This window comes from Salvelinus sp. IW2-2015, linkage group LG4p, assembly GCF_002910315.2.
Source record: "Salvelinus sp. IW2-2015 linkage group LG4p, ASM291031v2, whole genome shotgun sequence".
Lineage (NCBI taxonomy): Eukaryota > Metazoa > Chordata > Actinopteri > Salmoniformes > Salmonidae > Salvelinus > Salvelinus sp. IW2-2015.
In genome coordinates this window covers 16,700,005-16,726,012 of record NC_036841.1, presented here as the reverse complement: position 1 = coordinate 16,726,012, position 26,008 = coordinate 16,700,005, and the positions used below count along the sequence as shown (strand labels likewise).

The 26,008-nt window shown below is 44.0% G+C and overlaps 1 protein-coding gene and 1 long non-coding RNA gene across 2 annotated transcripts in view; both read right to left on the bottom strand.

The window, feature by feature from the left end:
- The window catches only part of LOC111957328 (neuronal PAS domain-containing protein 3-like), a gene marked incomplete at its 5' end in the record, with an annotated part of 24,080 nt that extends 12,346 nt beyond the window's left edge, over positions 1-11,734 (bottom strand). The window contains one exon of the mRNA XM_070436925.1: positions 11,485-11,734. Coding sequence (XP_070293026.1) covers positions 11,485-11,734 — 250 coding nt within the window. The remainder of the gene's footprint in view (positions 1-11,484) is intronic.
- Positions 11,735-11,737: 3 nt separating this feature from the next.
- On the bottom strand, positions 11,738-24,836 carry LOC139024048 (uncharacterized). The gene is made up of 3 exons (XR_011475286.1): positions 23,870-24,836; positions 13,086-13,252; positions 11,738-11,819 (listed from the first exon to the last, which is right to left on the bottom strand). It is a non-coding gene; the product is annotated as an uncharacterized lncRNA (long non-coding RNA).
- Positions 24,837-26,008: the final 1,172 nt, after the last annotated feature.

The window sequence follows — 26,008 nt, the reverse complement described above, 5'->3', positions numbered from 1 at the left end:
ACACACACACACACACACCACACACACACACACACACACACACACACACACACACACACACACACACACACACACACACACACACACACACACACACACACACACACACGCTCGCTCCACACAGCCTCACCACTCCTTATGCACCCCAAACACAAGCTATCACAGAAGCATTGCCATCAAAGTAGAGCTGTTTACAGAGGTAATTACAACTGACAGGAGAGAGGAAAAGAACAAAAAGAGACGGAGAGAGAAACCGAGATCGACAGAGAGGGAGAAAGATGGATAGAGATTATGTGTGGTGTGTGTGTGACTGTGTAAGAGAGGGAGAGCGAGAGAAAGAGAGGAGAGAGATGGGGGATGAATCCACAAATCACGTTTTTACCGTTTATTTCATATAGAGTGTGTGTGTGTGTGTGTGCGTGTGCATGTGACTCTACCAGGTTTGTTTTTGAACACTGTGCTCTGAGCAGGCAGCGGCAGTGTGTGTCTTAATGTGTGTGTGCATGCGTGCGAGTGCGTGAGGAACGCCAGACGTCCATGTGTCGTTGCAAGGCTTTGGGAAATCAATACACGTTATGACAGCAAAATGAAAGTGCTGTTCTGGGTTACAACTGAACACGGAGGTGGGGGGGCACACATCCATCCCCATCCGTCTCTTTGTCGTGTCCCTGCCATCGGTCAGCCAACAGAACAGAAGGCATTCCAGTAGACTTGTACACACATATAAATCCCCCACCACACACACCACTCTCATAAATACACAGTTGCCGGACAAAGCCACAGTGCCATTGTGAGATTGGGGGTCCCCTTGTGGTGAAAGCGTAGCTTTTCATCAGCTTGGCTAGATTTGCGTGGTTTAATTTCATTTGAGGAATGGGTTGAAGCGTCCACGTTAATTACAGTGTGACTCGCAGGTCAATGTTGGGGTCTTCCTGATGTTCTGCACTGATAGAAGAGCGACATTTGATTGCTTGATTTTTATGCTTCTGTTCTATACATCATTTAGTCCAAGTGTGTGTGTGTGTGTGTGTCATAGGAGAGCTCTTGGGGTACTTTCTATCACATTGACTTTTCATCAGCTTGGCTAGATTTGCGTGGTTTAATTTCATTTGAGGAATGGGTTGAAGCGTCCACGTTAATTACAGTGTGACTCGCAGGTCAATGTTGGGGTCTTCCTGATGTTCTGCACTGATAGAAGAGCGACATTTGATTGCTTGATTTTTATGCTTCTGTTCTATACATCATTTAGTCCAAGTTCACTCATCCTCCCCACCTCTCTTTTTTTTTTTTTTTTGTTACTTTCCACCCCCTAGCTGTCGACTTTTTTAAAACAAGTTATGAAGTTTCCACGGGAACCAAATACAGTCAGGTCCAAAATGATAGGAACCCTTGAAAAAAATGAGCAAAAAAACGAGTAAACAAATAATACAAATACTGAGCTATATTGTATGTATGCAAAATATTTGTTGACTATTATAGTATTTTATACCATTAAAATTGCTCAGATAAACAGTTTGAAGTCATATTTAGATTTTCTCAAAAACGTATGGGTCTACATTAGTGGCAACCTGCTTTCTAATACCGTTCAATACCTCACCATGCGAGGATAACAGCACTGAGCCTTTTTCTAAAAACAAAATATGAGATTGGATAACATACAACATACAACATACAAAAGGCCTAGTGGTTAGAGCGTTGGACCAGTAACTGAAAGGTTGCTGGTTCGAATCCCCGAGCTGACAAGGTAAAAATCTGTCGTTCTGCCCCTGAATAAGGCAGTTAACCCACTGTTCACCGGTAGGCCGTCATTGTAAATAAGAATTTGTTCTTAAAACTGACTTGCCTAGTTAAATAAAATAAAATAGTGCCTTCAGAAAGTATTCACACCCCTTGACTTTTTCCACAATTTGTTGTGTTTCAGCCTGAATTTAAAATTGATTAAAATTAGATTTTGTGTCACACACAATAACCCATTATGTCAAAGTGAAATTGTGTTTTTAGACATAAAAAAAAAAGGAAAATTAAACGCTGAAATGTCCTGAGTCATTAAGTTTTCAACGCCTTTGTATTGGCAAGCCTAAATAAGTTCAGTAGTAAACATGTGCTTAAAAAGTCACATAATAAGTTGCATACAAAGGATACAGGCATCCTTCCTAACTTGCGGGAGAGGAAGGAAACCGCTCAGGGATTTCACCATGAGGCCAATGGTGACTTTAAAACAGTTACAGAGTTTAATGGCTGTGATAGGAGAAAACTGAGAATGGATCAACAACATTGCATTTACTCCACAATACTAATCTAAATGACAGCGTGAAAAGAAGGAAGCCTGTACAGAATAAAAATATTCCTAAACATGCATCTTGTTTGCAATAAGGCACTAAAGTAAAACTGCCAAAATTGTGGCAGAGAAATTAACTTTATGTCTTGAATACAAAGCGTTATGTTTGGGGCAAATCCAACACAACACATCACTGAGTACCACTCTTCATATTTTCAAGCATGGTGGTGGCTGCATCATGTTATGGGTATGCTTGTCATCGGCAAGGACTAGGGAGTTTTTTAAGATAGAAATGAACAGAATAGAGCTAAGCACAGGCAAAACCAGGAAAACCTGGTTCAGTCTGCTTTACAACAGACAATGGGAGACATATTCACCTTTCAGCAGGACAATAACCTAAAACACGAGGCCAAATATACTGTACACTGGAGTTGCTTACCAAGACGACATGAAATGTTCCTGAGTGGCCTAGTTACAGCTTTGACTTAAATCGGCTTGAAGGTCTATGGCAAGACTTGAAAATGGCTGTTTAGCAATGATCAACAACCAACTTGAAGAAATTTGAAAAGATTTATGTGCAAATATTGTACAATCCAGGTGTGCAAAGCTCATAAAGACTTAACCAGAAAGAGTCACAGCTGTAATCACTGACAAAGGTGATTCTAACATGCATTGACTCAGGGGTGTGAATACTTACAGTACATTCAGAAAGTATTCAGACCCCTTAACTTTTTACACATTTTGTTACGTTACAGCCTTATTCTAAAATGGATTACATTTTCTTTATCAATCTACACACAATACCTCATAATGACAAAGCAAAAACAGGTTTTTAGAAATGTTTGCAAATGTATACATAAAAAAAACTGAAATACCTTATTTACATAAGTATTCAGACCCTTTGCTATGAAATTCGAAATTGAGGTCGGATGCATCCTGTTTCCATTGATCATCCTTGAGATGTTTATACAACTTGATTGGAGTCCACCTGTGGTAAATTCAATTGATTGGACATGATTTGGAAAGGCACACACCTGTCTATATAAGGTCCCACAGTTGACAGTGCATGTCAGAGCAAAAACCAAGCCATGAGGTTGAAGGAATTGTCTGTAGAGCTCCGAGACAGGTTTGTGTCGAAGCACAGATCTGGAGAAGAATACCAAAACATTTCTGCAGCATTGCAGGTCCCCAAGAACACAATGGCTTTCATCATTCTTAAATGGAAAAGTTTGGAACCACCAAGACTCTTCCTAGAGCTGGCCGCCCGATCTGAGCAAACTGAGCAATCGGGGGAGAATGGTGTTGGTCAGGGAGGTGACTAAGAACCCGATGGTCACTCTGACAGAGCTCCGGAGTTCCTCTGCGGGGATGGGAGAAACTTCCAGAAGGACAAAAATTCTGCAGCACTCCAGCAATCAGGCTTTTATGGTAGAGTGGCCAGACAGAAGCCACTCCTCAGCAAAAGGCACATGACAGCCCGCTTGGAGTTTGCAAAAAGGCACCTAAAGGACAGACCATAAGAAACAAGATTCTCTGGTCTGATAAAACCAAGATTGAACTCTTTGGCCTGAATGCCAAGCGTCACGTCTGGGAGACTAGTCAGGATCAAGGCAAAGATGAATGGAGCAAAGTACAAAGAGATCCTTGATGAAAACCTGCTCCAGAGCACTCAGGACCTCAGACTGGGGGCGAAGGTTCACCTTCCAACAGGACAACAACTCTAAGCACACAGCCAAGACAACGCAGGAGCTGCTTTTGGGACAAGTCTTTGAATGTCCTTGAGTGGCCCAGCAAGAGCCCGGACTTCAACTCGATCGAACATATGAAAATAGCTGTGCAGCGACGCTCCCCATTCAACCTGACATAGCTTGAGAGGATCTGCAGAGAAGAACGGGAGAAACTCCCCAAATACAGGTGGGCCAAGCTTGTAGCGTCATACCCAAGAAGACTCGAGACTGTAATCACTGCCAAATGTGCTTCAACAAAGTACTGAGTAAAGAGTCTGAATACTTATGTAAATGTGATATTTCCATTTGTTATTTTTAATACATTTGCTAACATTTCTAAAAACCAGTTTTTGCTTTGTCATTATGGGGTATTGTGTGTAGATTGATGAGGGGAAAAAACTATTTATCCATTTTAGAATAAGGTTGTAACGTAACAAAATGTGGAAAAGTCAAGGGGTCTGAATATTTTCCAAATGCACCGTACGTAAATGAGAGATTTATGTATTTCATTTTCAATCATTTTGCTAAAGAGTCCAAAAACATGTTTTCACTTTGTAATCATGTGGTATTGTGTGTAGATGGGTGAGAAAAAACATCTACTTAATCCATTTTGAATTCAGGCAGTAACACAAAATTTGAAATAAGTCAAGGGGTCTGAATACTTCCTGAAGGCACTGTATTATTAGAGATCTTAGACCCTCCATACAGAATCTTTCCAGTTGATATTCCTCACCTGTGCTTATGGACTGCCCTCTTCAATTCAAACAACAGATTCTCAATGCGGTCCAAGGCCGGAGACTGAGATCAACATTGCACATTGTTGATTTTGTAGCCAATTAACCATTTCTTTGTGGATTTTGATGTGTGCTTGGGGTTATTGTCTTCGCTGGAAGATCCACTAGTGGCCAAGTTTCTAAAAGAGGCAACCAGGTTTTTGGCTAAAATGTCCTAGTTCTAGGTAAAGTTCATGATACCATTATAACCTTGACATGGGTGCCAGGACCAGTGGAAGCAAAATAACCCCATAACATCAAAGATACACCACCATATTTTACAGTAGGTATGAGGTACACATTTGGGAGGGATCTTAGACAATTCCACTGCTGTGCGTTGCCAAAGGACTGTATTTTCATGTAATTTTACCATAGCATCGGTTCAAATCCAAGTTCCAATGCCTTTTAGCAGACTCCAGAAGTTACATTTGTTGGATGACATGAAAATAGAGCTCTTTGGCCACACACACCAGTGGAATTGTCTAAGATCCCTCCCAAATGTGTCCTACAATCTCGTAAAACAGTTCAGAAAATGTCTCAGTGAAAGTTTTTGAAAACAGGGATGGCAATCATTTTTACCCCTATATTTTTGAGAAAAAAATCATTTCTCTTTCTCTGAGCAATTGTTTAAAACAATATCGTTTTCCATTTTTTTTAAGCATACACTATAGCTTATTCTATTATTTATTTGATACCGTCTTTTTTTTGCTCATCTTTATCAAGGGTGCCAATAATTTTGGACCTGACTGTAGATAGATAGCCGTGTTTTGTTTACTTATGCTAGTTGTCTTTTCATATGTGAACCTCATCAGATAGCAACTTGTTTACTGAGCTCCAATTTTGATGGTTATCCAAGAGTGTGCGTGTGTGTGTGTCTGTTATCCCTGTAGGAACAGTTTGAGACGACAGACGGGAGAGAAAGAGCGGCCATAATCGCAACGTCCTTCTCCACCGCAATTATCCTCTCACTCTGCGATCCCTCTCTCGCTCGCTCCCTGTGTCTCTTTCTCTGTCGCTCCTTCTGCGGTCGACCATAATTTGAGTGCAATTAACTTCCCTTAAAAGCCATCGCCACTTTAAACGCTGAGAATTAGGGGAGAGGCAGACATTGTGAAAGTGAAGGAGAGAGACAGAGGAGAGGTGATCAGGAGACGGTAAGAAAGAGAGGGGGAAAGAGAGAGAGAGATAACAGAGAGATAGAAATGAAAGGCAGACTAAAAGTCAAGAGACAGCTAGACAGAGAGAGAGAGAGAGACGTGAGTTTGACCTCACAAACAGTTGGTCCCTAATTGCTGGATGTAGTCCTTAGAGGATCTGAGAGGCTTGTGTTGTCTGTCAGTGTATTCGGTCATGAGAAAACATCTCTACAATATTGTAAAACGGCTAAATACTGAGATGTTTCTGAAAATAGACAGGTTCCTATTTGGCATTTCTACAGGGTGGAAGTCATATCTGAAAAAGAGATTCTCTCAAAAGCTCAAATCACCTGTGCATATACAGTAGTCTTGAATAATACATTCAATGAAAGGTTCAGGACTAACGCACGCTACTGTAGACCCAACCCCCACCACAGACAAAATTTGTGAGAAAAAAAACATTTTACTTCACTGGTCCTCTCCCTTTCTACCACTACTTATTTTCCTCTTCACCACCTCCCTCTCTCTCTCTCTCTCTCTCAATTCAATTCAATTCAATTCATTTGCTTTATTGGCATGACGTAACAATGTACATATTGCCAAAGCTTATTTTGGATATTTACAATATAATTTTTTTTAATGAGAATCAAAATTGTCAACGGGACAACAGTAACAACAATAACCAAGTGTCAAAATAACCATACATTGAACAATAACAATAAACATACAGTAGAGTACATGTGCAGGTTGATTGGTTTGTCAGACACTGTCCCTCAACTTATGGCAGGCAGCAATGTAGTGCGCTGCCAACCAACAGCTCTCTGCGTCCTCCCCCAACAGGACTGGTAGCCTACTCTCATCAGAGAGGTCTTTGAAACCTTGAATAAGGGTTTCAAATTTGGGGAAATGACACTCTCTAATTGTTTTATATTTTTGACATTTTGTCAGGAAATGCAACTCCGTCTCAAGTTCTGCTGTTGTGCAGTGTTGCACAGCCTTTCCTCTACAGGGAGCCAGGTTTTCCTGTGTCTACCCTTCTCAATGGCAAGGCTGTGCTCACTGAGCCTGTATTTTGTCAAGGTTTTTCTAAGGTTTTGATCAGTAACCATGGTCAAATATTTAGCCACAGTGTACTGTCGATTTAGGGCCAGATAGCACTGCATTTTGCTTTGTGTTCGTACTTGTGTTTTCCAATAAGCAATATAGTTTTGTTTTGACTGTGTTGTAATTTGGTTTATCCTGATTGATTGGATGTTCTGGTCCTGAGGCTTCAGTGTGTTAGTAGAACAGGTTTGTGAACAGCCCCAGGACCAGYTGGATGAGGGGACTCTTTTCTTTGCTCAGCTCTTGGCATTGCAGGGCTTGGTARTGATATGAGAGGGGGTCACTGTATTTTAGATGTTTCCAAAACTTAATTGCTCTTTTTTGAGTTTTTATTATTAGTGGATATTTGCCTAATTCTGCCCTGCATGCATTGTTTGTAGTTTTCCTCTGGACATGTAGGATAATCTTACAGAACTCTGCATGCAGGGTTTCAATGGGGTGTTTGTCCCATTTGATGAAATCTTGTTTTGCAAGTGGACCCCACACCTCGCTGCCGTAAAATGCAATTGGTTCAATGACATATTCAATTTGTTTTAGCCAAATTTTAATGGGTATTTCAATTTGAATTAGCTTTTTAATGGCATAGAATGCCCTGCGTGCTTTCTCTCTCAGTTCATTCACTGCCTCATTCAGGTGTCCAGTTGAGCTTATTTTTAAACCGAAGTAATTGTAGTGTGTGCAGTACTCTATATATTTTGTACCAATTGAGAACTTTGGTCTAATTCCCTGAGATCTGGATCTTCTCTGGTAAATCATTATTTTAGTCTTTTTGGGGTTTACTGCCAGGGCCCAGGTCTGGCAGTACTGCTCTAGCAGGTCCAGGCTCTGCTGTAGGCCATGTGCTGTGGGTGACAGCAGGCATAGGTCATCTGCGAATAGTAGGCATTTAAATTCAGAATTGTGGAGACTGACACCAGGATCTATCTATCTATCTATCTATCTATCTATCTATCTATCTATCTATCTATCTATCTATCTATCTATCTATCTATCTATCTATCTTCTCTCTCTCCTCTCTTCCTCTCCTCTCTCTCTACTCTCTCTTCCTCTCTCTCTCTCTCTCTCTTCTCTCTCTCTCTCTCTCTCTCTCTCTCTCTCTCTCTCTCTCTCTCTCTCTCTCTTCTCTCTCTTCTCTCTCTCTCTCTCTCTCTCTCTCTCTCTCTCTCTCTCTCTCTTCTCTCTCTCTCTCTCTCTCTCTCTCTCTCTCTCTCTCTCTCTCTCTCTCTTCTCTCTCTCTCTCTCTCCTCTCTCTCTCTCTCTCTCTCTCTCTCTCTCTCTCTCTTCTCTCTCTCTCTCTTCTCTCTCTCTCTCTCTCTCTCTCTCTCTCTCTCTCTCTCTCTCTCTCTCTCTCTCTCTCTCTCTCTCTCTCTCTCTCTCTCTCTCTCTCTCTCTCTCTCTCTCCATGGAAACATATGTTAACATTACCAAAGCAAGTGAACTAGATAATAAACAAAGGTTGAAATTAACAATACAAATTAACAGTTAACAGTTCCAAAAGAATAAAGACATTACAGGGAAAATAAATAAACATAAATATGGGTTGTATTTACAATGGTGTTTGTTCTTCAATGGTTGCCCTTTTCTTGTGGCAACAGGCCACAAATCTTGCTGCTGTGATGGCACACTGTGGTATTTCACCCAATAGATATGGGAGTTTAACAAAATTGGGTTTGTTTTCGATTTCTTTGTGGATCTGTGTAATCTGAGGGAAATATGTGTCTCTAATATGGTCATACATTTGGCAGGAGGTTAGGAAGTGCAGCTCAGTTTCCACCTCGTTTTGTGGGCAGTGTGCACATAGCCTGTCTTCTCTTGAGAGCCAGGTCTGCCTACGGCGGCCTTTCTCAATAGCAAGGCTATACTCACTGAGTCTGTACATAGTCAAAGCTTTCCTTTAAGTTTGGGTCAGTCACAGAGGTCAGGTATTCTGTCACTGTGTACTCTCTGTTTAGAGCCAAATAGCATTCCAGTTTGCTCAGTTTTTTTGTAAATTCTTTCCAATGTGTCAAGTAATTATCTTTTTGTTTTCTCATGATTTGGTTGGGTCTAATTGTGTTGCTGTCCTGGGGCTCTGTGGGGTCTGTTTGTGTACAGAGCCCCAGGACCAGCTTGCTTAGGGGGCTCTTCTCCAGGTTCATCTCTCTGTAGGTGATGGCTTTGTTATGGAAGGTTTGGGAATCGCTTCCTTTTAGGTTGTTGTGAAATTTAACGGCTATTTTCTAGATTTTGATAATTAGCGGGTATCAGCCTAATTCTGTTCCGCACACATTATTTGGTGTTTGACGTTGTACATGTAGGATATTCTTGCAGAATTCTGCATGCAGTCTCAATTTGGTATTCTTCCCATTTTGTGAATTCGTGGTTGGTGAGTGGACTCCAGACCTCACAACCATAAAGGCCAATGGGTTCTATAACTGATTCAAGTATTTTTTAGCCAGATCCTAATTGGTAAGTTTAATTTTATGTTCCTTTTGATAGCATAGAAGGCCCTCCTTGTCTCTCAGATCATTCACAGCTTTGTGGAAATTACCTGTGGCGCTGATGTTTAGGCCAAGGTATGTATAGTTTTTTGTGTGCTCTACGGTAACGGTGTCTAGATGGAATTTGTATTCGTGGTCCTGGGAACTGGACCTTTTTTGGAACACCATTATTTTTGTCTTACTGAGATTTACTGTCAGGGCCAATGTCTGACAGAATCTGTGCAGATGTAGGTGCTGATGTATCTTGGTGCTTATGTAGGCCCTCCTTGATTGGGGACAGAAGCACCAGATCATCAGCAAACAGTTACACTGCAAAATTATTGCAGTAAAAAAAGAATTGTGTCACTTGGATGCAGTATTTGCAGCATACTGCAGTTATACAGCACTCGGGCCTGCGGTTGTACATAGTGCACTCTGACTGCAATCTTTTTTCGAAAGGGCAGCGACCAACCAAGCCGCCTCGCGCTATAGTAGACTAATAGCTGCCATAGATATGATATTTGAGGATAAATAACCTCACATAGTACTTAACTTGACTGCATCAAACCGGGACTAGCTGATTAAGCTCGCTAACGTTAGCTCGCTATGCTAATTGAGGCTGCAGTGCATGAGGTTTCTCATCCTACAGTTGCAACTACACGAGGCAATCGTATCAGATCCGACCCAGACCTGTGTCATTATTTAGAATTCTGGATCCGGAACCGCTCGGGTCTCGGGTACAGGTAGATGACCTCCAGTCCAGCATCACGCTCAACATTAACCTATGTGCGTGCGTCATACTTTCCCGTTTGCTGAAGGCTGATGTATAGAGGAGAATTACTTCTCCCCCCCCCCCCCCCCCCAGATGGAACTTCAGTATAGATTTCAGACATTAAAAATAGATCAATGGTTAGATGTACTGCATACATACAGCACTGTACGCATTGAGATGTGTGAGGGGGGGACGGCTCCAGACTGCCATAGATGCATTTGTAAGGCTTTGTTAGAACATCTGCTAGCGGATTGAACGCGTCTCCACAGGTGCATGAATGTCAACTGAAGATTGATCGAAGCATTGAATAGATAGATGTGCTTTTCAATGAGATGTCCACGTCTTGCTTTCACCAGGCTTCTTCCAAGGCCGGCTCCTCGAAAAACATATTCACCAAACAATGGTAATAAAATCGCATACAGTAAAGTCTATGAGTCCTTCAAAGACTTTCTTGTAAAATAAGCAAATGTATGGGCATATGAGAACTGGACTGCCATTGTTTGCTAGGTACATACTATCCATATCTTCATACAGTATCAATGAGCTATCATGGGTTCGTCCCATTTCAGGAGGACTTGCTGAGAGTAACTGGGATGGGACACACACTGGTGCAAAAAAATATAACGCACCATCACAGACAAACACTTCTGCAACCATTGACACACCCACACACCCACACACACACACACACACACACACACACACACACACACACACACACACACACACACCTAATTGTAGCTGAGTTGTTTCCCCTCTGTAATAGTAGCAATTAGACAACCCTCATAATCACACTCTACTCGTTATATAGCTAATTTCTGTAATTACCATCCGCACCAGGCTCCTCCTTCCTTTGTGCATCATCTCTCTGTCTTTGTGTCTCTCTGTCTGTTTCTCGCTCTGTCTGTCTCTTTGTCTGTCTGTCTCTCTACCTCTCTTTATTTCTCTCCCGGTCTCCCGCTCTCACCCTCTCTCTGTCCATCTTTCTGTCTCTGTCTCTCTCGCTCTCTCTCTCTTTTTCTGTGACGAGGGGGAAGGTCAATCAGGTATAGGGAGATGTGTGTCTGTGCGGTGCGTTGGGTGAGGGACTACATAGAATATTATAGTGCTGTTACAATGCTGATACACCTACAGTAACATTTTCAAACTGCTTTTGTTTGCAGCATCGGTGACTGAGTTTTCCAGTCATTCCAGGTTAAGATCCTGGGTAAGGTAAGGTAAGGGTGAGAGCTCACCTTTGCTGCAGTGGTTCTCTCCCTCCAGCAGGGGGCACCAGGGCGGGTCTCCCTGGCTGGCGAAGGTGCACATGTGCAAGTAGCTGATGGTGAGACGGATGACCGAGGCCTTGTCCAGCTGGCTGGTGATGGCCCCGGGGAGAGGCAGCATCTTGGCCAGCTCAAAGAACTCAAAGTTCTCCTTGCCGCGACGGGAACGAGCGGCATTACGAGACTTCTCCTTCCGCAGGTTCTGCAAACTGGAGGAGGAGANCAGCTCAAAGAACTCAAAGTTCTCCTTGCCGCGACGGGAACGAGCGGCATTACGAGACTTCTCCTTCCGCAGGTTCTGCAAACTGGAGGAGGAGAGGAAAGGTCCGGGGGAGAGGGGAGAGATAGCAAAGAGAAGGTAAAGGAGAATTATAAGTGAAAAGGGCGTGTGGTTCATGCCAAAGCCCCGAAATGATAAAGAATCCTAATTGACCACAGAATGAGCACCTGTGGCTTGGTCGTGTATGCTGACGATGACCCGAGAATAGTCCTTTAAAAGGAATATAATGACACCCGCAATCTTAGTGAACCAATCTCAATTCTAATTTGTCTCCAGCAGATTGTCTGTCCGTGTAATTACAGACAGAAAGTGCTCCATCTACCAGGGTCTATTCCCCTGTCACACTGGTATACACATGGCTATTACACAGCACAGCTAGTGCGTCTGCTTCCAACACATACACACACACACACACACACACACACACACACACACACACACTAGCATCCACACTCTCTCTCCCTCGCTGTCTCACACACAGCCATGCGACTGGCTGGCAGGTACCGGGCTGCAGCGGTGATTGAGTGATCAATGGGAGGAGGAGGGGCCGTGTGGCAGAGGGGGGCCTGGGCTCAGGTAGCCTGTCTCTCTGATTGGGTATCGACTCCCCTCAATGGGGCCTGAGTGGTAGAATTATGTTGTCACGGCGACTCCACAGTTTGTGTCTGTGGTAGAGAATAAAGAAACAGCATTTCTCCCCCGTGTCTGTGACATCGATTCTCATTCCGGGCCTGCAGACTGCCTGCCACAGGAGGGTGTGTGTGTGTGTGTGTGTGTGAGTGAGAGAGAGGGCAATAGAGAGAGAAATTGAGAAAATAAAATGTGTGTGTACGCATGTTTCCGTGTGTGTATGTTTGTGTGCTATTGCATGCATGCATGTGTGTGGTATTTGTCCTAATCAGCCAACACATCTGTGTTCTCCAGGGTGTGTAAACAGCTGTGTTTAGAATAGCCCCGTCCTCCACAACGTCTCATTATTATACGAGCTCAACTCACCTGAGAGAACAATCGATACTCACCCATTGATTCTGCTTAGTTTTTATATCCGCCTATAAATGACCGTCCCATTAATAATTCCAGCCAAATGTACGTAATCTCCCACTAAGGGAAAGGGATTAACAGCCATGACAGCCAAGGCCACAGAGCAATAACCATTTTACTATACAGTACAGTGTGTGTGTGAGGGGCTGTGTGGGTGTGATGGTTTAGAATATGAGTAAGTGTTTGTGTGTGTTAGCACTCGCTATGCAATGCTATTATGTGTGTGTGTGTGTATTAGTGTGTTTCTCACCAAGGCAGGGTGGGGGGTTTGGCCAGTAGTCCCTGTAGGAAGTCCCACTCCACGCTCACACACTTTCCCTCGCTGACGAACGGCATGGTCGCCATCCTCCAATCACACGCAGCCGCCACCTCTAACGCAGGCTGCGATTGGCCGAGGCTGTGACAGGCTCAGACCCCCTGCGGGAGTGAGGAAGCGAGAGAGAGAGAGAGAGAGAGAGAGAGAGAGAGAGAGAGAGAGAAAGAAAGAGCGAGAGAGAGAGAGGGGGAATTATGGTTAGTTAGGTATGCATGTCTCTATAAAAGCTTTGAAGAACGTCCACTGTGCTAAAAAAGCCATTCAGTACAGAAGTCTCACTCCGGTTAGCAAAGACAGGGCAAAGCAGAGACATTAGAAGACCCCCCCTGCCTCCCCCACACACTCACCCTCTGGCTCCCAGGTCCACCAGCGGTGCCAGTTGGCTGGCCTCCCTCTCCCCTCCCCCTCTCTGCCTCTGTGCTCTGGTGACCTTTAAAAGGTCAGCGTGGCCTGCAGCAGCCTGGTGTCCTGCCCTGCGGCCAGGGGTGCCCTCTCTACCGCTGGGTCAACAGTACCAGGGGAGGGGAACCAGGCTGGGCTGGGTAGAATCGGGTCAGGCTGGGGTAGGGAGCTGGGATATGTAGAACCAGACCGGGCCGGGCCAAGCCATCACATTACGTTGAGATTTCAATTAAATGACTTTCTATTTAATCTTGATAATCCAGAACTATAATTTAGCATAATTTGGTGAGATGTTTACTTAGTCTGTCTACAAGAGAACACTTTCTAGTGCATTTAACGTATGACCACAATTCCCAACCCGGCATCACATCACTGTAGAATCTCTGTAGCCGACACACCATCCCTGAGCCGTGTGTAACAATTACATTTTACATCACCCTCCCCGAACCTTGCTAGCTGAGTACATCGCATTGTGTGCTGGGGAAATAAAAGTCACACAATGTATCTTCCACTCATCTCTCTCTAACACACACACACACACACACACAACACACACACACACACACCACACACACACACACACACACACACACACACACACACACACACACACACACACACACACACACGCAGCCGCTCTGTCCCGTACCTGTATGTTTATCTCTTAATTGACCCAATCTGTCCTTATCTAATCTGAGTCTCTATCGGCCGTGCGTCTCTATCTCTAAAGACAGAAGCCAGGCAGCACATCAGCAGCGGCGTGGGCCGTAATGGACGGTAATTATTCAATCAGCTTCATAACCTTGTCGCAGGTTGGGAGGCTACTAATGCACTCCCCCCAAACGGACCGCGCCAAACGCTCTCTACAGTACCGCAAACAGCAAGCTGTATGTCAACCCTGTCATCTGTGGAGGGTTATTGAAAACAACAAAAGATTATTCAGATATAAAACATACTGTGATGAGGCTCTTACAGTAGCCCTGCCAAAACAGCATGACTTTGGTTTACAGGACCTAAAAGTATTATGGTGTGTGCATGCGTACGTGTGCATCCAAGCACCTGTGTGTGGGACATGTGCGTGCATGTGCTTACATCTGTGTGTGTGTATCTCTGTGTGATCCCCTCATGCTGTGGCTGCCCTGCTCTCTGCTCTGCGGCTGGCTCTCGTGTAGACAGCACAGGGCTGGAAGGGAGGGCGTTCGCCGTTCAGAGCCTCTCCGTCGGGTTGGTCGGTCGGTGAGTCAGTTCGTTTGGCCGCTCCGCTGTCTGTTTTCAGCGGGGGACGTTTAATTAGAGCCTCCAGCTGTCAGAGGTTTGTTAGAGCGCTCCGACCCTCCCCACGGAGCTCTGACTGGGGGAGTCGGGCAAATGAACACATTTAAGGCAAACAGCACGCAGACAATTGCCTGCTGGAATGCCACTGGCTCCCCAGGCTGCAGGGAAATGGCTGTTGTATGCCTCACATTTCTCCCCTAGAGCCCCACAGATGACCTGGCCAAGGCTGGGGGGAGCTGGGTCTAAATACCAGCTAAGACCCCCACCCACCTAACTGTACACCTCAGGGACACAGTCAGCCCTGGTAATGTCAGTTGGAATAGGATAGAATAGGATAGAACAAAATAGAATGGAAGTGAATGGAATGGAATAGAATGTTTGGAGCGCTCGTTAAAAAATACAAAATAAATGAGTTAGCCGGGTAACATTGGCCGGGTAACATTGGCCTGTGCAGCGATACAGTTAGGCCGTCTGCTTTGACACTGGGAAAGACAACAGCCGCACACCTCTCCTTATTTTACCGTTTCCCGTTATCTTCCCGTTTTCTTTCTACTCCTCTTACCACGATGAAATAGTGTCTGTTTTAAAAGGTTTACTATACGGTATGACTGGTCCCTCAACCACCCGACAGGACAGCTGGTTCCCCATCTCACAGAAGGAGAGAGAGAGCGAGGGACCGTGGAGGTGTGAAAACGTCCAAACCATACAGAGGCAAAAACTCATCCATATCAATTATGTAGACTAGCGCAATATTTTACTTGTAGAAGGTGAAATGTTTTCTTTCAGTGGGGGATATTATCACATAGGTGAACAGACCTTGATGAGTGGCTGGAGTGTCCATAAAGAGGTAGCTCAGTATTCTGGTCTTCCATGGGTAGATGTTTCTCTATTTACTTTTTACTCAACTACCGATCAATCCACAGCTACACTGGATCGTTGGACATTATGATTTCTCTCCCTCTCTTGCCTCTCTCTCTGTCTATACTTTTCTCTCGCTCTCTCTCTCTAAGGTTCGGTATTCCGGTCCTCAGCCGGCAAGCCACCTCCACATCGAAGCGCAGGCTGCGTCTGACCTTGACTCATTCCTGGCCCAAGGTTCTCTCCAACTCTCAAGGGCTTAAGCACTTCCCTCCGCCCACTGCACCCCTCCCTGTCCTCCCCAACCCCCAACCGGGTCATTAATTATCTAATGGAATCAATACGCTGTTAGATTAGACCAGAGTGACCCTGCCCACCCCCAGGTATCGTCACGGCAATGAGGGAAGGAGGGATGGAATGGAACGAAGGGAGCGGCCACGAGGGAACAAGAGCAGTTTGGGTTAACCGTTCATTCCTAAAACAGGCCCTACCTATAGCTGAGTGACCCCAGAACCAAGAGGTCTACTGTAGAACCTTCCAGAGAAAGGATGAATGGAGAGGAGAGGGTTGGATGGAGAGAGATGGAGAGATAAAGAGAAAGAAGGATCGGTGGAGAGAACGAGAGAAGGGAGATAGAGGGAGGGGTGGATAGAGAGAGCAAAACGAGGAGGGAAGTTTGCTCGTGTTTACCTCCACTAATCGATAGCTCTCTCCCTCCTCTTATTTCATAGGGCCTCAGTAGGCTTTCTTTGATGTCCTAGTCCTCACGGACACGCTGCAACAGAAAATCCATGCTTTTCAATGATGATGATCCACCGTGGGGCTGGAGCTCTGAGATAGCATGGTAATACTGTATGTGAACACTGTCGATACACCACAGACCAACTTTAACAGTCCTACATGAAAGTAGTAGCCCTGACAGCCGGTAGATTAATATCAGAGAGGGGAATAAGCAGGGAAATAAGATTTCTTATGAATACAATTACATTAGAGTTATATAGATATACAGAAGTATTGGTAAAGGCTTTATAAATGTAACGATATAAAGTTGAAGCAAAACTTATGAGTCAGAACTGCGACAAATTCACCAAAGATCTCCTAAACCGTCCGAAAGGAAAAGAGAAAGGACTTAAAGATAGAGAGAGAGATGCATAATGTTGCTGTACCTGATTTTTATTTATTTATCTGGGAACAGTTTAGAAGAAAGACACTAAATCCACTTCCCTCGGGCAGGGAGAACATCACCACTAACCTCTAAATAACCACATGCCATAGCCCAGCACACAGTGTAATGCGCGGGTTGACTCATAACCCCGCAGGGCGGGTTTAGGGTCATGAAATATTGTGTGGGTGAAGGGCGGGTGGGTGGCGAGCAGGTTGAATGAAGAGAAAAAAGGCATAAAAAATCCATAAATGTATAATTCTTGTGCAATTCATGTCTATAGGCTACATTGAAGTTTTCCATTCATAATTTTTATCTGGCATTAGTGCATAAGCCTAAGCTTTACGGCCTAACTGTATGCGTGCGCCAGATACACACCAATCACCAAATGCTTTTGGGAACTTGGGGAGAAAAAGTTACACGGGAACTGTTCAGAGCATTTTCTATATTGGTGGGTTGGAGGTCGGGTTGGGGTCGGGTGCGGGCCTCAGATTTTCCCTTTATTACATATAGTCGGACGGTTGCAGATGGGTTATTCGCACATGCGGGTGGGTGCGGGTGAATAAACAGCTGAACTGTGCATCACTAGCACACAGGGTCACACACACAAGTGCTGACACATTAACATAGAAATACATTTAAATATAGATACATGTATACAAATGTCAGAGAGTTCAGTCCAGTATCAGTGGCTTACAAGGGTTGCATAAGTTGTGTAGGTGAGTTCCAGTGCAGAATGGATTTCAGTGCACCTGCCCTGTACCTGGTTTAACACATGCATGTCTATTCACGTTGTCTGTTCTTCCTTGGCAGGTGTACTGGTCTGTATTTCTGTGGGGGCAGTATGTAAGAGTGAGCAAGAATATTTACGTAATTTTTCAGTGTGTGTATGTACTGTATCCTTGTCCTTTTATGTACAGTACAATATTTTAAAGAGAGTGTGTTTGAATATCCTCAGTGTACATTTATACTGAACAAAAATGTAAATACAACATGTAAAGTGTTGGTCCCGTGTTTCATGAGCTGAAAAAGCTGATTTCTCTCAAAGTTTGTGGACAAATTTGTTTACACCCCCGTTAGTGAGCATTATCCTTTGCCAAGATAATCCATGACAGAGGTGGCATATCAAGAAGCTGATTAAACAACATGATCATTACACAGGTGCACCTGTCAATAAAAGGCCACTCTAAAAGGTGCAGTTTTGTTACACAAAACAATGCCACAGATGTCTCAAGTTTTGAGGGAGTGTGCAATTGACATGATGACTACAGGAATGTGCACCAGATTTGTGCCAGAGAATTTAATGTTAATTTCTCTACCATAAGCTGCCTTCAACATCGTTTTAGAGAATTTGGCAGTATGTCCAACCGGCCTCACAACCGCAGAGCACGTGTAACCACATCAGCCCAGTACCTCCACAACTGCGGAATTGTCTGAAACCAGCCACCTAGACAGATGATGAAACTTAGAAGTATTTCTGTTTGTACTAAAGACCTTTTGTGGGGAAAAGCTCATTCTGATTGGCTGGTCCTGGCTCCCCAGTGGGTGGGCCTATGCCACCGATGGCTGCGCTCCTGCCCAGTCATGGGAAATCCATAGATTAGGCCCTAATTAATTTGTTTCAATTGACTGATTTCCTGATATGATCTGTAACTCAGTAAAATAGTTGAAATTGTTGCATGTAGCGTTTATATATTTTTTTCCGTATACAGGTAAATACTATTCGTATTGAGTGATTCCTCACAAAACCCAGAAAAAAAAATACTTAGTGTAATCCATAGAATGGTCCTTTGGAGGATGGATTGTTGACGTGTATTAGAAATGTGTATTTAAAAGCATAATTGAGAAATAATTTATCATAGTTTATGACATGTTGGCCTTACCCAGGCCTCCTTTAAGACTCCATAGTGTTTCATCTGTAGGTGCTGCAAATATGAGTAGTATTTTCATTTCAATAAAAAAAAAAATACAATCATTTATGAATATTGAAAAATATAAACATGAATATTTCAATATATTGTTGAACATAATATACTCTATGGGCATATCAAAGTTCCAGAATGGGATCTCTGCTAGTTTTAAAGTTATGGCCCATTTTATAGAGAGAAATTGGCATAGTAGGCAATGTAACCAATCACAGCACTCCTTTTACTTGCATCATTGAACATCCTGCAAATCACCAGCAGAGGGCAGCCATTTTGAATACATTTTCACATTCACTCTGTTGGTAATGCTTACATAGGGTATGTTCGTAAATTCACCCTGGAGTGCCAGAGTGCGTTCAGGGTGCGCTCTGGGCATTTGTAATTTCAGAGCTTTGTCAGATTGCCTGTTTGTAAATTGGACGCTCTGGCCAGGGAGTAAGTTTGATCCGAGCGTTCCCGACCTCCCAACGCCAGTCAAGCACCCAAGCTAACTAGCTAAAGTTGGCTAGCTTACTAGCTACTTCCAGGCAAAAATGAGAGAACAGCTCACTCTGACCATTTTACTCGCCATAGCAGAGCTGGTTAGGCTGCTTTCCTGTTATCCAGAGCGTTGGTGACTGCGACTCTGCTCCTGGCAAAAAACGGTGTCGTTTAGAGTGAATTTACGAACGCACCCAAACTGGATCAGAACTCAAAGTAGCAGAGATCCCACTTTGGAACTTTGATATGTTCGTAGAGTATATTATGTTGAACAAATATATAAAAACATTTGCCAATTCTTTTTTAATGCTATGTTTATATCTTTAAATATTCATAAACGAATGTAAAAAAAAGTATTTGAAATCAAAATACTACTCATATAACAGAGCAAGCAGTCAAGCTTCATATTACACCAATGTTGCTTTGTAGCCTCTACAGATGAAACATTATGGAGTCTTACAGGAGGCCTGGGTAAGGCCAAAATGTCATAAATATGTCAACTTTGATACATTATTTCTCAATTATGCTTTTAGGTACAAATGTCAAATAAATGTCAACAATCCTCGTGAGGAATCACTCTATTAGTATATAAATACCGGAACCAAATGCTTGTAAATATAGCTATATTTTCATCCAAATGGTGACAGATTTTCATGCAAATAATTCAAAAATCTGCACAAAAACAATAGGCGCATTTTCCCACCAGAGATGTGTTTCCATCAAATTGACTTGTTGCGGATAAAAGGCTGTGCGTGATGACGAAGTGCACATAAAAATAACTTTTGCGGTTAAATTCCCATGTACTGAAGAAAAGAAAAAAAAATCACCATCACATTTTCAACTCTACTGATGGTTTTGTCACAAACAAAATTGTTATATAGCGCAGATGTGTCCACTCTGTTCTTGGCATGTGTGCAGGTATAGTTTACTACATGATGAGGTTATTATGGACAAAATGGCAGCCAATCACAGATCATCATGTCACCAGAATAAGACCCTGGATATTTATTGGAAAGGAGCATCAAGCTCATCACCGTGCACTTTCACCACCCTGTGAAGTTCATCGTCACTTATTTCATCTGTAGCCTAATAAACTGAAGCGTTCCCCAGTCCAAGTGGGATCCTGGGAGAACCACACAACATATCGTTGCGTGACTCCAAGTTTACTTCGATGACTCCAAGTTTACTATGAAGATACTTACATCAATATTAGCACAAAGGCGTTTCCACCGCCATTTCACGGATAATTAATTTGACCGATTCCACCTTGTCTAGCGCATTTCATTTTGTCGACATTTGAAATTATTTGTGTGTATGACGACACGTGTCTGTACAATCTCAGAAAAAAAAGGTGCTATCTAGAACCTAAAAGGGTTCTTTGGCTGTCCCCATAGGAGAACCCTTTGAAGAAACCTTTTTGGTTCCAGGTAGAATCTGTTTGGTTCTAGGTAGAACCATTTTGGGTTTCATTTAGAACCCTTTCCACCGAGGGTTCTCCATGGAACCCAAAAGGGTTCTACCTTTAACCAAAAAAGGTTCTAGCTGTAACCAAAAATGTCTCTCCTATGGGGACAGCCAAATAACTCTTTTGAAATAAAGGAAACACCAACATAAAGTGTCTTAATAGGGCGTTGGACCACCACGAACCAGAACTGCTTCAATGCACCTTGGCATCGATTCTACAAGTGTCTGGAACTCTATTGGAGGGATGCGACACCAATCTTCCACAAGAAATTCCCATAATTTGGTGTTTTGTTGATGGTGGTAGAAAACGCAGTCTCAAGCGCCGTTCCAGAATCTCCTATAAGTGTTCAATAAGATTGAGATCAGGTGACTGCGACGGCCATGGTATATGGTTTACAACGTTTTCACGCTCATTAAACCGACCACTCATGCCCTGTGGATGGGGGGCATTGTCATCCTATGGGGACATAGCCATGGTAGCCAAAATAATGACCTGCCCAGCATTTTTATACATGTCCCTAAGCATGATAGGATGTTAATTGCTTAACTAACTCAGGAACCACACCTGTGTGGAAGCACCTGCTTTCAATGAGCTTTGTATCCCCCATTTACTCCAGTGTTTCTATGATTTTGGCAATTACCTGTATGTATGCATGTTTGCATCCGTGTGTGTGTTTATATACGTGTGTGTGTGTATCTATGTGTGCGTGTGTATGTGTGTGCATGCGTCCGTCCGATGTGTGTATGTATGTGTGTGTGTGTGTGTGTGTGTGTAACTCTTCGCGCCGCTGGCTCCCTGCAGGGCAGTGTGTGAATGACAGCAGGGGTTATGTAAGGAGCCACAGCGGGACAGAGTGGACAGCCTGACCGGAGATCAGGTCAGCAGAGTGTGACACTAAACACATCTCACTGACACTGAGCTGACACCCTCTGTCACTGACGCAGCCAATATCTGTCCCACTCGCACACTTCTCTCGCTCGCTCGTTGTGTGTGTGTGTGTGTATGTGTGTGTCAACAGTCAGACACCTCTGTGTGTGAGTGTGTCTGTCTGTCCTCTTTGATGGTGAATCAACAGTCAAACAAACGAGAACGTCTACCCATCGGTCTACATATTTACCTTTTCTTGGCCCTGAAGAAAGTCTTCAGAAAAGGACATTTCAATGACTATCTGACGGTCTTCAAACACGTCTTTCCCCATCCACAACTACCGACGCCATCCCAATGTCAACCTGTCAGACCGAGAATTGTTCCAGACATCTCCTCTATGTGACTGTTGCCTCTCAGACCCCCGTTCGCTGCAATAAGGTTAGTCCATTGACATGTTATTCAACAGAGCAAAATATATCACGGCCCGGTTGCCCAGGACGATCCCTTCACCCAAGCGTCTCTCCATATCGTGGGAAAATGTTAAAGTCATTTTGCGAGCTCGACTGCGTATTCTCGCTAGTACGGAAAAGGACACGGTCCAGAATGTCAAATCCCCAAAACAGACAAGAGATAGAAACAAATAAAAAAAGACAAGTTCTGGTTTGAACACGGTCCGCGGTCAACAAGGACGAACATGAGCTATTACTGATTGACGGACACAATGCCCATCTACTCCTTTCAGAGCCTATAGGAGCGAGTGACTTTAGAAATAGCCAGCGTCTGTGAGACCAATCACGTCTGGAGCGGTTTTCAAATCGTTTTGGTGATACAGACACAACCACCACAGCCTGAAAACATCATCTGGAATCAACACTTTCAGTGTGGTCTATGAAGTGGCTGTGTATTATTGGGTGGAGGGATTTCTCCTTACAGCTGCAGTGACTGAGCAGGTGGAGCCCTACAGATGGTGGTGGTGGTAGGATCATGTGCTGTTATACCTCACAACACACTCACACAGCACAGAAACATTCAATTACCGTCAACAAACAACACACTCCGTGAAGGCGGACCAGGACACACCTGGGTAAAAACACTGGTCCCTGTGTTTGTTTGCGCACACGCACACATGATTGCACACACACACACATTTGTTTGTTAATGTCTTTCCTAAGTCACTCTTCTGTCCTCCCTTTTATATAGTTGTGCTGTGCCTCTACAAACACACAGCTAACAGAGCCTTAGATGAACAACATAGTCAAGCATAACATACCTGATCCCTGTTCTTTTGATTGGTGTCATTATTTAATAACATTGGTGATATTTACTATTTTATCACTAGGCACCAGATTACACAGGCATTTTGTAACAGTCATTTACCCAATTATGGCCACCTGCTGTTAGTGCCCTAAAGCACTACAATCATCCGTCCAGCCAACTGGCCTTTTCTCTCGTTCCTTTACAGCAGCTCACTAATACTATTCTGAACGAGCTACAGAGGACAGGAAATTACAATATTTATATATTAAAAACAACAATGGCTTTAATGATAATAATAGATGTTGACCTTTCAGTGCGCTGGCAGAAATAAACAACTTAGGAAGCAAGTCCTTTTCTTATGTCTGTTATGGAAACAACTTTTATCCAGTTTACTTTAGAGAGTTACGGTAAATACACAGACAATACATCCAGTCCTGAGCAGACAAAAAAACAAAAACAGATATTTACACACATATTTATATCCAATGTGTTTTCCTTCTCCGGGACCAAAAATATCACATATCCATCCAATTCTAAATTTAAAATACACTATTTCACATTTCTTGTAACTAAATTGTTTTCCTGTCTGAGGTAAATTGAACTAATGATACACACTGATATTTCCACAGACGCTATTAATCTAGTTCAAAGGTGAATATTTACCAGTAAATGACGTGTTGTTACGGCTCAGACACTTTTTTTAAGAGCAGAGGACTATCATGTGCCAGCACGTATGACATCTTCCAAACTTTGCTTAGAAATGAGGAGAGTAGATGACATACAAAAAGTGAGACTTCCCCTAAAACGCTCTGAAACAAGTAACGGTCATTATTCAATAAACGTGACATCTAAAATACACTCTCAAACTGACATAACCATCTAAGTACATAACACTCACATGACTGTTGGAATGTCATCCAGTTTCTACAACATCAAATCAACTTCATCAAACAGTGGAAGTGTGTGTGTGTGTGTGTGTGTGTATGCGTGTGTACACTGACCAGAACTTGTTCCAGGATGGCCTCACCTGATGGGCATTTCCAGCGTTGACTCCCCTACTCTGAGTGGACGTACTTTTTCCTCTTCGTCCTCTATCCTTCAAACTCCTGTGCCCCCCAAAACGGCCCGGCTGGGGTCCCCTGCTCCCAAACGCACTGGGGGTGGGCTGGCTGGGCTGAGAGGCTGCACCGACTGGAGGCAATCCCCTCACGCTCACAAAAGACCTGGACACGCAGGAAGGCGGACCCACCGCGGAATCCGTTGCAAGTGTGTGTGTGTGTGTGTGTGTGAGTACGCAAGTGGTGCTAGCTGGTGGAGAAGAGACGCTATGCTAGCTCTGGATCACTTCACTAACACTCTGCTCCCTCCGCCACTTCTTAGAGATGGACTAGGATTAGGAGACAGCCAGCGTGAGATTCTCTCTCCCTCGCTCTCTCGCCGGCATGCTCCCTCTCGCTCTCACTCCTCCTCTCTCTCTCTCTCGCTCTCACTCCTTCTCTCCCTCTCTCTCTTCGCTGAGCTTCTTTCTTTTCATTTCCTCTTGGGAAAGCTGCGCACACCGGTTGTCTCTCTCTTCACCCTCTCTCGCTCTCTCTTCCCCTCAGTCGCTAGTAAATATAAAAGGCATGGTTGTACAGCTCTTGCTTCGGTCTCTCTCTCCCTCGCTTTTCCTCTCTCTCTCTCTCTCTCTCTCTCTCTCACTCACTGTCTCTTGCTTTCGTTTACCCCCTCCTCCCGCAGCCCCTCACTTTCTTTCTCTGTCAAAGCTGCCTTTCAAATGCTGATTAGCAGGGAGAGTAAAAGACAAGCAAAAGAGAGGGAGAGAGAGGGAGAGAGAGAGAAAGAGGGAGGGAGAGAAGGAAGGAAGGAAGGGAGAGAGAGAGGGAGGGTATGTGTAACTGAAGCAAGTGGGAGATTCCATCACATACAAACACATTGTAAACTGTTTCCTTAGTCTTATGCACAGTCTATCCAACGAACACGTCCACAAGTGAGGATCTGCAAAACAATCACACAAAGTGTGCACATGAACAAGCATTTACACACACACACACACACATGCACGCGCACCAACAGATTTACGCACAAACACACACGCACAAACACACACATATGCGCACACACACACAAGCATGTGCATACATGAGCAAATAATCACATTCAGAGACTCACTCAAGTACTCTCCCGCCAACCTCCCTCCCTTCCTCCACCCTCGGTCCCCCCTTCCCCCTCTCCTCTGTTCGTTCCCCTTGCCCTCAAACACTACTCAGAATATTGATACATCCCCCCTCCTTTTTTCTCTCTCCATCTCTCTCCCTCCATCACTCACTTTCTCCACTGAATACTGATAGGCTGTCTACTCCGTGGTCTGGGTCTCAAATCTCCCCCTCTCTCTCTCTTCCCCGCTCTCTCTCTCTTCCCCGCTCCCTCTCTCCCTCACTGCACTCACCAAAAAAAGAAAACAGCTACATAAAGGGGAAATAGCTGAAGTTAATGCATTGAGGTGGACATAAAATCAGATAAGTACCATTTTAGATTATGTCAAGCTAAAAATGGGCTTAACATTGTGCGACGGAAAGGGACAGAAGGGAGAAGAAAAGTGCTACTTTGGTACCCGGGCGGGCGACGGAAACGAGCTGACTCGTAGCAACAAAAAGAGAGGCGTGTGAAAAGTTCAGGCAAATGAAGACGCATTCAGTGTTTTGGTCTCCCTGGCTCATTGATGTGAAGGCAGCCACGACCGTGAATGAAAGAGCGAGAGAGAGGGGCCAGTAAAGTCCTCAAACACCCCCAGTGGACCCCCACCTCTCAGCAGTTTAAACAGCCGACAGCCCAGCCACTAGAACAAAAACAACACTGAGAACGGGAGTAAAAAGTTCCCCCACTCAAAAGAAGAAGCCCAAAGCGAGAGAAGGGCCTTTTGGGGGTTGTGTTTGTGTGTGTCTACTCCTCTCTTCTGTCTGTTTTTAGAAGAGATCCGCTGTGAGACGGAGAGACAGAGTGGGTGATTTTGCCCTCCAAGCCTTCCTGCAACGCCCTTGAAGGAGTGACTCACGGGGACGTGTGTCGGTCTCCATATATAATAAATCATCCACAGGGTTCGGAATACAGGTCTGTACAGAGTTGCCAGGCACTCCCATATCAAAACAAGGAACCCCCTTGTGTC